This window comes from Phoenix dactylifera, chromosome 13, assembly GCF_009389715.1.
Source record: "Phoenix dactylifera cultivar Barhee BC4 chromosome 13, palm_55x_up_171113_PBpolish2nd_filt_p, whole genome shotgun sequence".
NCBI classification, from domain to species: Eukaryota; Viridiplantae; Streptophyta; class Magnoliopsida; order Arecales; family Arecaceae; genus Phoenix; species Phoenix dactylifera.
The window spans coordinates 12,017,305-12,031,320 of NC_052404.1; the positions used below are offsets into that span (position 1 = coordinate 12,017,305).

At 40.8% G+C, this 14,016-nt stretch overlaps 1 protein-coding gene and 2 long non-coding RNA genes across 6 annotated transcripts; 2 read left to right on the forward strand and 1 right to left on the reverse strand.

Moving 5' to 3' along the window:
• Positions 1-1,078: 1,078 nt before the first annotated feature.
• Positions 1,079-4,957, forward strand: LOC120112924. Its single transcript, XR_005514605.1, has 2 exons — positions 1,079-1,292; positions 4,826-4,957. It is a non-coding gene; the product is annotated as an uncharacterized LOC120112924 (long non-coding RNA).
• On the forward strand, positions 1,288-4,802 carry LOC103714321 (scarecrow-like protein 9). The gene is made up of 2 exons (XM_026807501.2): positions 1,288-4,258; positions 4,363-4,802. The coding sequence occupies exon 1, from the start codon at positions 1,899-1,901 to the stop codon at positions 4,158-4,160; it is 2,262 nt and encodes a 753-aa protein (XP_026663302.2). The 5' UTR covers positions 1,288-1,898; the 3' UTR covers positions 4,161-4,258; positions 4,363-4,802.
• On the reverse strand, positions 4,799-8,955 carry LOC113463219. 4 transcript variants are annotated; one of them, XR_005514604.1, is made up of 5 exons: positions 7,891-8,736; positions 7,487-7,638; positions 6,618-6,729; positions 6,045-6,170; positions 4,799-5,955 (listed from the first exon to the last, which is right to left on the reverse strand). It is a non-coding gene; the product is annotated as an uncharacterized LOC113463219 (long non-coding RNA). The 4 variants fall into 4 exon arrangements; XR_005514603.1 differs by having other exon boundaries at positions 4,799-5,967; XR_005514602.1 differs by lacking the exon at positions 7,891-8,736 and adding an exon at positions 8,801-8,955 and having other exon boundaries at positions 4,799-6,170.
• Positions 8,956-14,016: the final 5,061 nt, after the last annotated feature.

Genomic DNA, 14,016 nt, shown 5'->3' on the forward strand with positions numbered 1-14,016 from the left:
TTTTTTTCTATAGTTTAATCTTTCTTTGGAGCTAAGAATGACTTTTATTGAATCCTAGTATTCTATTTTATCGAAAAAGGCTGAAGAGGATGATGGTATTTTTGTTATTTAAAATGGTTGTTTAATGGCCGTGGATGGTTGACGAGCAGGAGAATCACTTTTAAATACTTTAAAAACTTCAAAAATTATTTAAAAATTTTTAAAAGATGAAAAGATATATGTAAAAATTGCCGAGTTCAAAAAGAGAAAATGGTAATTTTTATTTTTATTTAATATATTATTTTTTATTTATTTATTTTGCGCCTTCTGTCTGTATATGCACCTTATCCGATTAATTAGATACGTGTAAGACATACTTTTTTTTCTCTAATATCTTTTCATAAAAAAATAAGAAAAAAGTAAACAAGAAAAATAAACATAACTTAGACGCCGACATGCAATAAAGATTCTTGGCTATCTTGTATAATTGACGTATGATGCCACTTATCACACAAAAACTGTTGACTCACGTTGTCATATGGTTTCTCATACCAAATAAATTTTATAAATTCCAAGGATAAATATCGGCGCACCACTGATCCGTTCATTCTTTGATATGCTTGCTTGTTTCTTCTCGATGCTTTCCGCGATGCACAAGCATAAGCAAGAGACATTTATTTGCTGAAAAAAAAACAGCGGCCGAACTAAATACACTAAATATCACATGTCTTCGATGGCACGTGTCCGTACAGCATCAAAGAAAGACTGTGTCCGAGGTCCGACATCTTGGATGAGACCGCCGCTCTCAGAAGCGCCATTGGATGGCACGACCGCTCTCCCCCGTCGGCACCCGCGGATTCGCAGGAAGCCGCATGAGACGGCACGTGCGTGCGGTGCCACGCGGGGAGTGCTGCGCTGTGGACCCCTGTGACCACGTGACGAGCGGCCTGCTCGGGGAGCTAGAGCAACGCGGGAAGGCGACGACGCCGAGGAAATGGAACCGCCGCCCTTGTATTAATTAAATTATGATACGGCGGTGAATCCTTGGACCCCACCGGCTATAGCCGGTTGCCCGAAATCCGAGGGTTATAAAGTCGCCTACGCAGGCGAAGGTGCTCGCGGAGTTCATCCTTATTTTTATTTTTATATTTTTCCCTCTCTGTTTTTCTCTTTTTCATGTTCTAATCTGTATCTCCGAGGGAACGGGGGGCAGTCTCGTCGCTGCCCCAGAGGAGCTCTGGAGTCTGGACCCTCCCCCTTGTCGTCCCTCTCCTCATCTCATTCTCCCCACTGTCAGCCAGGGTTTCGATACGGTACGCTTCGCTCTTTCCCCTTCTGTTCTTCTCTTCATAGATCTGGGCCGCCGAACCCTGAATTTCCTTCGATTTTTAGGGTTCTTGGCTGTTCTCTTCTGTTAGCGTGGTGGTGGGATTCGGTTGCATGCTTATTTGTCTGGCACCTTTTAGGAATTCATGATCTTTTTCATTTGCTTCTGCTTTAATTGGAAGGAAAGTTATGAGCTGTGTTTATGATCTGTTTAGGGTTCTTTTGGGGTCAAATTCGTGTTGGTGTTGCAGGATCCAAATTAAATTGCTGATTTGCTGAGATTTTAGGGTCTCTTCTTCTCATCTTGAACGGTGTTCATTTCGATTTTGGTGAAGTTACAACTTCGCATGCTATTATGCTAGTTTTTTCAGAGGTTCTTGATGCATTAGAAGGGTTTTAGCGAACCATATATCTATCTATCTATCTATCTATATATATATCTATATATCAATTTTCAGGTTTTGGGCTGTTTTAGATGTGCATATAAGGAGAATTTCGAGGGGAAGTTGATATTATTAGTGGTTGGGTTAATTAGACGGCCGGAGGTGACCTCGAAACTAGGTTGGAGTAGAAGTTCTTACAGGTCCAGGGTTATGGATCGTCGTGTTAGAGAGTTGTCCGGCATGATGAATGGGTTGACGTATGGTGATTCTTGCTTCAGTCAGAACACCACAAATGGTTCTAGATTAGAACAGTTGCAGCCCTTCTTGTATCATAGTAGCCATATGAACTTCCCCCAAATGTTATCTGGTACCACCAACCCTATAAACCCAAATGACAATCCTTCATCTGCTCATCATACAACTCCCGGGGGGGATAGTCCAGAAGATTGTGAGATCTTCTCGGATGTAGCCCTCAACTACATAAGTCGGATGCTCATGGAAGAGGACATAGATGAGAAGGTCAATAGCTATCAGGAAGAGTCGGCCCTTCAAGCTGCAGAGAAACCCTTCTATGAGATCCTTGGTCAGACGTATCCACCTTCACCTGATCAGCCGCCGCTCGATTCGCAACGCAGCATAGAGAGCCCTGACGAGAGCAGCAACAGTAACTACGGGAACTCCAGCAGCGGTGGTAATAGCAGCAGGGTGGTGGATAATGGCTGGGCCCCTGATTTTCATGGGTACCAGCAATCACAATCTTTCACTGTCTCCCTCGATCACACTTCCCAATCTCCATTGAGCTCCTCCAGTAGTGTTGGTAATGCTGTTGAAGCAGTGGAAGAGGCCCTGATCAGCGGTAGTAGGCTTCCTGATCTGCTGATCGAAAGCCTGCCCGCCTGGCAGTTCAGGAGAGGAGTTGAAGAGGCACGCAAGTTCCTTCCTAGCAATGCTCGGCTGAAGATCGACAGAGAAGCCGATGGGGTTTCATTACCTCAAAAGCCGAGAAATGCTGGTAGATTGGTCGATGTCAAGGCAGAGGAGGAGGAGACAGAATATCCCGTTTACGGGTCCAGAGGTCGAAAGAATCTGCACCGTGAAGACTTGGATCTGGAGGAGGGGAGGAGCAACAAACAGTCGGCTGTTTATTCTGAGGACACTATTCGGTCTGAAATGTTTGACATGGTTTTGCTTTGTCAAGGGGACAAGAGTTTGAAAAAGATATCGGATCTACGAGAAGCAATGCAGAACGAAGCAAACAAGAATTCGCAGAATGGTCATGCTAAAGGATCAGGTGGTGGGAAGGCACGAGGGAAGAAGCAAAGTAAGAAAGAAGTGGTTGATCTTAGAACCATACTGATACATTGTTCTCAAGCAGTGGCAACTGATGACCGCCGGACTGCCGGCGAACTACTAAAACAGATTAGACAGCACTCTTCACCAAATGGAGATGGAACTCAAAGGTTGGCATATTGCTTTGCAGATGGACTTGAGGCCCGCTTGGCTGGCACCGGTAGTCAGATCTATCATACCCTTGTAGCAAAGCGAACAACTGCTACCGATATATTGAAAGCTTACCATCTCTATCTTGCAGCATGCCCTTTCAAGATGGTTTCGCACTTCTTTTCTCATCAGACAATCCTGAATGTTGCAGAGAAGGCATCGAGGGTGCACATCATAGATTTCGGCATTTATTTTGGCTTCCAGTGGCCGTGCCTCATCCAACGCCTTGCTGCCAGGGCTCAAGGCCCCCCAAAGCTTCGGATCACCGGCATCGATTCGCCTCAGCCTGGGTTTCGCCCTACAGAACGAATCGAAGAGTCGGGGAGGCGGCTATCAGATTATGCCAAAAGCTTTAACGTTCCTTTTGAGTACCAAGGCATTGCATCAAAATGGGAGAACATTCGTGTGGAGGATCTCAAAATTGACAGAGATGAGGTGCTTATTGTCAACTGCTTTTACCGCTTCAGGAATCTCGTGGACGAGACCGTCGTCGTCGACAGCCCAAGGAATAAAGTCATCAACACTATAAGAAAGATGAGCCCGGATGTTTTCATCCATGGAGTCGTGAATGGATCCTACAGTGCTCCCTTCTTTGTAACACGCTTCCGCGAGGCTCTGTTTCACTACTCTGCGTTGTTCGACATGCTTGAAACCAATGTGCCGCGGGAGAATGAACAGAGGTTGCTGATTGAAAGGGATCTCTTTGGACGGGAGGCTCTTAATGTGATAGCATGTGAGGGCTCAGAAAGGGTAGAGAGACCAGAGACTTACAAGCAGTGGCAGGTGAGGAATCTGAGGGCCGGGTTCATGCAGCTTCCCCTGAATCCGGACATCATGAAGAAAGCAAAGGATAAAGTGAAAACCAGTTATCACAAGGATTTTCTTATAGATGAAGACAGCCGATGGCTGCTGCAGGGCTGGAAGGGGAGAATCATCTATGCACTGTCCACATGGAGGCCTAACGAATCCTAGTCTATTGCCTGAAAATCCTCCAACCCCTACATGCATTAAGCAATGGTGCCTTGCTTTCTCCTGCCTTGGGACCTTGATTTGTCTCAACTGATTATAAGGTGCGTTACCTTTTTTTTTTCCCCAAGGTTCGGGGCCTTCATAACTTCTATTTTTAAATGTGATTATCGACTGACTCCATGATGAATGACTTGTGGTGGTGCAGATGTCGCGGACCTGACGTTTTTGAAGGAAGGAGGTATACAAGGTCCGTGTATATTGGCAGCTGGAACTCGTCAAGACTGCACTGGTTAAGGTTGACCAAGGTCTTGTGAAGGACCCAAAGTAGGAGCCATAGAATATCAGAGAAGCAATAGGAAAAAATAATGCGTTCTCTGCTGCGGTCTTCCAACGCAGGGAGAATATGCTTTATCTTGTAGTAGTAGGTCGGGTTTGTAAGAAGTTACGTTAATAGCTTTGACAAGTGGTAGCAAGAAATATAGGTGCTCAAGAGTCTATGTTTCTTTCTCATCAGGCTTTTCTCAACATGTATCATCTTCTTTCAACTTTCTAGCTGGTGCAACCCTCATTTATTCAAGCGTGCAATGTATGATGTATCCCGGCCTGTCTATATAAACCACTCTAGTTGATGTCCTCTAAGCTCAACCCTCTGCATTATTCTTTTACAGATTAAATCTTCGTCCCGCTAATGCTTGACCTGTGTGTATGTTGGCATCTTCGTGTCAAACTCTCCAGCATATTCTGGTACAGTTGGTTGAAACAAATAATGACAGACCTTGACATTTCAGCATGGGCTTTCAGATTGATTTCTTAATGTAATCTTATTAAGGTCCTTAAACATGATAGACTTCATTGATTAGAAAAAATTTTACTGTCCTGCTACGAGCCTGGGTTTTGGATTTTCCTTGGAGCAAGAAGCTTGCCGTCGCACTCTTCTTGTGCCTCAGCTAGAGGTCTTCCCACCTGCCATTTTAGCTTCGGCGAGTACCACCCGCAATGGTGCTGCGGATTGCCCACCAAATGTGAGCAGTTATGTAGAGATGGTTCAGTTCAGTCACCATCATCATCTAGTGATGCAGAGAATGGAAGCCAGATGAGTGTCACCAACATCTACATGAGCAACTGCACCGCAGAAAAGATATTGGTGTCCACCTCGCCTAATTCTTTAATGCAAGGTTCAAGTGTACAATTACCTTATCCCTCCCATAATCTGCTGTCTAAATAGTAGCCAATCATTAACCTCTTTGCTCAGCCATTTGTCGCATCGGGAAACTTTTCAACTTGCGTGTTGGATGGAGATGCTTGTTGTCTTCTAGAATCGGGCAAAAGGGAAAAATTCCGGAAAAAAAAGGAAACAAAATAAACAACGATGGGAGTCATCATCCACTACAACAATGACAGCACTCTCGTAGTCCTTTACAACCAAAAACAGATTGAGATATTATCATGTCTGAGGCAATCCTGAAAGCGCGCACGAGGAAGATGACATAAACCGGGGTGGACATGCTCGCGGCTCACCACTTACATGCATGCTACAGCACAAAGGCATTTCACGTTGGCAATTTTTCAAGCAAGCGACGTACATATCATGACAACACCAAAAAGGAAAGAATAGCAAAACGAAAATGTACGCATCATGATAATGAAGCAAGCACTGGGGGATTATTTAATTGTGAACCAAGGAGGCTGCTATCTAGAAATATGCTCGGCATCTCAGTTGGTTTTAATGGTAGTCCTTGGTTCACGTTCCTTGCAAGCCTCTGGCGTCGTGTCGCCTGATCATGATCTCTTTAGCCAACTAAGGACAGATCTTCACTAAGTTTAGACACAAGTCACAAGATAGATACCAAGTGCGGCATGATTCACAAATAAGCATTCAATTGTTACCTGATCTCCCAACTTTAGGTTCATAAAAATATAAGCGTGATAATGTTTCATCGCCTTATCCGTGCATTATGCAGTCGACAAGAAGTTTGTTTGCATGCGGAAAGAGCTAAGCTACCTTATCCAAACCTGCTGTAATGAATGGATGAGAAACAGGGGGTAATGTCATATTTGATCAAAAAGAAATATTCGCATGCAAGTAACTTTGGCACAAACGACAGGCCTGAAATGTTATGTCAATATTCTCAGGCCAAATTCAAATCCCTGATTTAACCCATATTTATTTTGTATCTATTTCTTCTGTTTCTCTACATGGCAAGATGCGGACTAAGAAATCTTAGAATCAATACCGTTGAAAAACATTTTTCCGAAAATACAATAAGAAAAAGACCTTCCAGAGTCGCAGAAATTTTTGGAACCATCAGCGAGAAAAGAACCAAGTCCGCAACAGAAGGATCTTGGTGCGAGTGGAAGATTACTTCATAGCATTTATTGAGATATGGCCATTTGTAGAACAGATTTTGGTAAGCAAGTTACAACCATCTATACGGTATACAGCAGTATGAGAACACAAACCTGCTTTCCTTTTGGCACCTATGTGTACTGGTTTTCAGATGGACCTCCCTTGCCAAACTGGTTTTCAGATGGACCTCCCTTGCCAAATACTATGGGTTGCCTCCAGAACCACCTGCAACTTGAGAAACAAGACAAAAGTTTAGGTATATGACTAACATCATGATGCATACTCAATCCATCTACTGGGATTAACAAGTAGCAGTTTTCAGACCTTTAACAGAGAAAATCATAACCACAAAAGCAGTTGCAACATGAAAGATTTTAACCTTCTTTTTTTAAAAAAATGCTTGGCCTGAAAATCAGCCTTCTGGCTTTTCACCATCTCATAATTATTGTCAATTTAATCACATGTTGATAAGAAGCTTCTAACAGGCAATATGCTGATTTACATTTGTGAAATTTGCAAAACCAGAGATATGTTAAAGAAAAGCCCTCCAATTCTAGCATATACCTTCCTTTTACATTTTTCACTTTTAAATAAAAATACGAGATTGAATGAAAAGATCAACTATCAAAACAACAATTTAATTATATTTCCAAGCATGCAGTTACCCATGACTAATACTAAATAAATGACAGGTTATTTATGCTAATGTTCCAAGCATGCAGTCAAACTTGAAATGAGGAAATTACCAGCAGGATTGCAACATCATAGAAACCAAACTATCAAGATCATACCCTCAATGGTACTGTATTATTTGCATGACTCCATTGAATCTCAGCCCATATTGCGATGTACCAATCCCATTAACAAAGTATACAATAACAGGCAAATGAGGATTAAGCATGAATGTAGTAATTGGTGAAGGCATAATATTCTAGCTTATATCATGTTCTAGGAAAATTAAAATGATAAAAAAGGATATTACCCAGTTATGGTCCTAGCAATCCGGGGTCAGGGGCAAAATGCGGACAGTCTTAACCTTTAGCATTTGTTTGCACAAACTGGCTATCTCAAGACTGAACTTGCACCATTGCGCTTGTCGGCCCAAACTTTTTACCATTGCACCCAGCAATGACCCTGAAATATAAAGAAAAGAAATATAACATAGCTGTGCAGGATTTCAGCACATAGAAATGTAGCTCCCACACTCGAATATCTCACTTTTCTCTTTTCATAAAATGTTTGATAAATGGGGCCTTCAGCAGAAGATCAAAACGCCAGGACTTTTATAGGAAAAGAATAATAAAAAAAAGAATAGGTGAATAGCAGCAAAACAGAATAACAGGGAAAATTCATCTGAGAAAAGAGTTAAGAGTAGGAGAAATTGACCTTAAGTTTCTCAGAAGTAGCATGGATCTATGAGCAGAAGTGCAATCTGGGTTTCAAATAGAAACAAAAAAGTCCTCTTTGCTTAGTTGTTCAGAGACTTCAGAGATAAAATTTGGGAGAGGGAGAAGGTCCCTTGATCTGGCATGACAGAGATGACAGCTGGATGGCAGGAGCAGAAATAGGCCTTGAGATAGAGACTTTGGAACTGTATATTATACTGCATTGAGAAATGGTTTTTATGGATTCTGTCTCATCTGGGGCTATGTTTAAAGCCGGAGGACTGAGAAGCTCATATTTGTGACTCATGAGTACAATTGTGTATACACCAAAACCAAAGACACTATCGAAGAATAGAAGAACCTTTTAACAATTCAACTCCAACAAACATTTTCCTAGTTCATCTCCTCAGGCTTTGCCAGATAATGGACCATGAGATATAGCAAACTGAATTTACCTAAAGAATAAGTCAAACCCAGCTCTATGTGGAATGAGCCCTCACAATATTGATCTACTCAGATAAAGTTATGAAATCCTACCTACTACTTATCCAAGCGAAAAAGAAAAGTGCAGAAAAACGCCAACTATGCACAGCTCTAGAGAACATTTACAACCAAATCAGATAGAAGAGAGCTCTCAGGCATAGATGAAGTCTAAGCATCAAAGAGTAGCCAAGAGCACCTCAACTGAACCATCTGAATTTTTCAACAAATTGTAACCATCACATGAAACAACTTCAAGATATAGACTGCCAACCCACCAAGGATTATGTATGCAATAGATCCCATCCCGAGGGCTTGATTGCAGAAGGATATATTGCTGAATAGTGTTGGACATTTTATTCAAGATATCTTGAAGATGTTTGGGTGGAGGGGGGGGGGGGGGGGGGGGGGGAATAAGGAAAGAAAAATACATTGAACTAAATCCAACCATATAGGAGGTGAAAAGGGTCCTTTTGAAGCTTAGCTTAACCACCCTGCAAAAGAAGAAAAAGTGGAGGAAGAAGCTGTGGAGATTCTGCTGGCTATGGAACTCCCGTGATGGAGTACAAGAAAGTTTCAAGACTTACCAAAGGGGTCAATAAAGGAATGCATGCTTAAGAACGCAAGATCATTAGATTTTAGATTATATTATAGAAACAAATTTGTCATTATTTAGTCTTTCGCTTTGTTTCTTTTGGTTTTATTTTAGTGGGAGCTATCTATGAATTCTAGGCTTGAGGGACTTGATTAAAATTTCAGAGACTTTATTGCAATTGTTTTTGTTAGAAGAGCTTTTTTAACAAAAGCACCACTTTTATGTTATAAATAGTGGTCAACCCTAGTGTTTTTTATTATGATGGTTGAAAAAGACCGCTGTTCCTTTTTTCTTCTTCTTGCGTATGTTGCAAGGCCTCCTCCACAGCAAGTCTGGTAGCTATCCCTTCTCCATCTCTCCTTCTTCTACTTCTTCCTACATTAGATCTGCATCTCTCCTTTATTCTCTACGGTCTATTTGTTCCTCTATTGCTGCTGTGATTTAATCTGAAGCAAAAACTCCAATAGTTCCTCGCATCTTGAAGCTCTAAAAATAGCTACAACTTCCCTTCCACATCTGGTAATTCTAGGAACCCTCACAGACTTTCATTGCATCCAGATCTTGGCTCTCGAATGCTTGCCCCTGCAGAGCGTACAAATTTCTGAAACACATTTGATAGCATCAGAAAATGATTTTGCTGCTATTCTTTGGTTATATCTTTTCATAGATTTGTCCAGAAACTCTGATCCAAACCAATCCCTTGCAGCCTTAATCACAATATATTGTTTTGCTGTGATATCAACCCTAAGCCAGTCTTCCATCTATATTGTTACAACACTACCGCTCTCCTATTGCCTAAGGAAAGTCACGGCATAGTTGATTACTAAGTCTTCAGCATGAGGTTGTTTGGGAATGCGGGATTGTTGCGTAGACTCATATCAGGGTACATAGGAGCATTAAAGGAAGTGGATACGCTCATAGCATAGCAACTAGCTTGAAACTTGTGCAAACATTCTGAAATCTGTATAGTTATACCCTCTTATAAGTTTTAATTTCTGATTTGATCGCAGCTGAATGCCATATTTGTTGCGTACATACTTTACATCATTCCTAGGTTTAGTTTAGAAGACTATTTACATCCTGCTGCATTCATATTTCTGTTCTTAACTAGATCGTGCATTTTTTCACAAGGAATATACAGTCTCTTATATTTAAAGTTTGTCCTAGGTTTAGCTTTCAGATTTATTCATATTGCTTGGTGTTTTACATTGGAATCATATTAGGACAAACTTTTAGAGCCTTTCTTATGTGGCCCTGCTGTCATCCCATATGTCAGAATTCATGCCTCCTGCTTCAGACCAGCATTAGGTTCAAGCATCACATTCCACCACTTGGTTGCAGTCTAATCCCTAAGACACCAGCTAGTATCTAAGTTGTCTGCAATATTCCAATCTGGACCGAGAAGTCAAGTTACCATATTCTTAAATTATTTGAAATGCTATTATTAAGCTTCCTCATCAGCTTCATATATTATACATCCATTTCATACACATAGATCAAGCATTGTCTCGCAAACATATCCATGGAATATAACCCTCCTCAATGCTACCCAAGCAACCCCCCCTCCCCCTTCCTAACCCCATCAAATCCCACACACACATAAAAGAGAAAGGGTAATTATATCTTACTCATGGAGTGAAGACTTGAACATAAGTAAGCAACTGTCTTGGAACCATCCAGCACAGAGAATGTCTTTAATCTGGAAAAAAAGTTTTTTGACTATGAAAATTGTTAACCAAAATCATTAGAATTAAACATCCATGATAAACGAGTGTCACATCAGCTGTAACTAAGCACTGATTTTAGCTAAAGAACAGGCAACGCAATGGGAGAGAACCAACACTGGTTATAAAGTACACGTCAGATACAAGAAGCAACTTACATTGTGCCAACCCTTATTTGTAGCTTTTGGTGGTCTGAGAACATTCCGGTCCAGCATTTCATGCTTCTGCTGCTTATGAGAACCTTTCCTACTGATGATCTGGGAGGATGCTTGTCCATCACCATCCCCAGTTACACTTTTCAGCATCTTATGAGGTGATGATGTTTCCATTTCTATTTCTCGCATCTTCCTTTTGATGTCTACATCAGAAAAGTTTTCTTGGCTAGTTACAGTTGAATCCCAAATCTGATTGCAGAGACTCCATCCACTCTGTGTTGTAAAAAAGAGACCCTAGAAGTTCATGATTTATGGGCGATCTGCTTGTATCCAAGTTTCAAATGCAGACATGTGAAGTGTAAACGTGCTTTTTATATCAAAACTTAAGTACATCAAACTAGAGCTAACTTATAGAGAACATTCATTTGCTTATGCTTGTGATTATAGGCTTATTAAAGCTGAGCAGAATTGCAAATTTGTCATCCTGGATATGGCAGATGTCTGTGAAACTATCAGATGAAAGAAAAAAAATTTACAGCCAATTTGGCTCGAACTCCAGTGAAACCAAAAATAATTTTGACAGATTAAATAAACTTGAGATTTTTTTCCTGCATTAGATTTTTTCCCCCTCTTACAATTGGATATGCCAGGAAATTAGAGACAGATTCCTTGGCAAATTTATGTTGCTGATCTTATTACTGGTTCTAATCTCTGAAGAAGTCTTGATATTATTTAGAAAATATATTCTTCAAATTAAAATTTTAATTTAAAAAACCACCAGTAAATACCACCTTTGCTTGGCTCATTCTCAGGTTCATATCATCACCCATTAATGTGTTGTAAAAAATGGTAGGTAGAACATCAATGAACTGAGGCTTCTAGTTGATTTAAGTGCAACGCATGGATAATATTGCCATTCAGGGAGACCCAAGAATCTCTATACTAACACTTCCTGTCTGGTATTGGATTGGTGTCCTTTAGATTTTTCATTCTAGTTGCTTTCAGTTACATTTTTCTTAATAAAAGACAAGTTCTATAGAAAAAGATAAAAACAAAGAGCACTTTTCATAGAAGATACGATCAAGTTTTTGAGGATGAATTATATGAATATGCTAAATGCTGACCAACCCAATCAATTATCTCATCACAAACACAACTGAAGGCTGTGTTTTTCCCCCTCATATTTATATTTATACTTCCAAGTCCTTTTTTATTTTTGTGCTTATAACTCCTATAGTGTTGTCAAGAGCAACTATGTTGAGAAGACAATTACTAAGCAAGCTAATTACAGCATGATAAAAGAAAGGATTTTGGATTATTTCAAAAAAATACTAGCTTCCCCTGAAAAATTTTGGACATGTAACTTAAACTCCATTGCTTGCTTTATGTTTTTCCTGGATGGTTTATAGCAAGAAACCTAACTCAAAATCATAAGTCCGTTGTAGATACATTTTAAACTTTACACTAAATTGCCAAAGCAGCATCTGATATCTCTTACTATTATGGTCCAAACTAGTTCCAAAATAACTTATCCATTTGTCAATAGCAGGGGCACCTCACCATAAAAACATGAACCTCCCCAATACCAAACATGGATCCATATATTCTATTCCACCCAGCACCAATCTTGCTCCCATCTTCCCTCATCCTCTAAATTCCTCGCTAAGGTTAAATTGGTATTAGAGCCATTAAATATCGATGGATGCATTTAACACAAGGCAAAGGCTGCGTCTGAGCCGATGCCTTGCATATTCATTCTATATTTCTAGAAACTCGGTATCCTATTAATTTTTGCAGCAAAAGAAAGAGAAGCTCAGCTGGTTGGTGCAAATGGGATAAGCTCCACTTCGTCAAGCTCTTCATCATCTCAGCCTTCAAGAAAACTTGTGGTGTTCGGCAAACAGCAAGGATTCAAATTTCGAAGGAGAGAAAAAAGTAAATTTTGTTGATGAAAGTTCATCAACAGATAAGAACGTGAGATCTTACTAATGATGTTTAGCATGTGGTTTCTATATTATGTGGCCGTGCGGTGCTGAAGATTCTTGTTCATGGCCTCGTTCTTCAACATCCAGACCAATGTGGTTCACAGCATTTTCTAAATCCATGAATAACTCGTGACAGCTCTTAAATTTTGGGTGAATGATGCCATATTTGCGATTGTTCTCCACTGGTCTTTTTAATTATGCTGCTACACAAGGATGAATAACCAAAGTTCGATTCGGTGCGTTCGCTTGGAGGAGACATTTATTAGAAGGACGATCCTAAAGTTACAGCACTTTGCCATCATCTATATATCTCATCCTCCGGTGGCATTCTCTGGGACCTCCATGCTCTTAGAACTTCAGTGTCAAGAAACTCATGGCTGAAAGCTGGTGAAAGTCCCTCCTGTAGACCTTATTTCGTGTTCTTGTCAGTTAATTTATTCGCTCACTGTGCATAACGTTCTTAACTCAGTTGCCCTCTAGGAGGTATGTCTAGCTAGTCTTAGCCTTAAATATCTATATCTATATCTATGTTTATCTGTTGATGAAGAGGGAGGCCAGTGCCTCCCGAACTAGATTGGAAGGAAAAAACCTAGAAGAGTAGCTTAAGTAATTGGATCAAGAAGCTTACAGCAGTAGAGAAAACAACAGATGAAGCATAGAACATGAGAAGAGGAAGTTCTAAAAGTACAGACGGAGCAATTCTTATGGAGGGCCAGAGTTGAGAGGAGTGAAGACCTCGAGTGGCCCAATACATTTAAGGGCCCAAGGCGAATTCACTAAGAGAGGCATTTTTTATTTCTGTTTTGTCTTTGAGGCATTTTCTGCAGTGGGCCGGCCTAAGGTGAACGTCGACTCACTAAGAGGGCTTTTTTTCTTTCTGTTTTATTTTTGAGGCATTCCCTACGGTGGGTCTTCTTTGGGTCGGAGTCTGGGTGACCGTCTCAGTCGCTTAAAGGTTGGGCCGGCTCTGCCTAGCGGCTCAATACATATGAGGGCCTAAGGTGAACTCACTAAGAGAGGTCTTTTTCATTTTCGTTTTGTCTTTGAGGTCTTTTCTGCTTTGGGCTGGCCTAAGGCAAACTCATTAAGATTTTTTTCTGTTTTGTCTTTGAGGCTTTTCCTATGGTGAGCCTTCTTTGGGCCGGAGCCTTAGACGACCACCTTAGTCGCCTAAAGATAGGGCCTGCA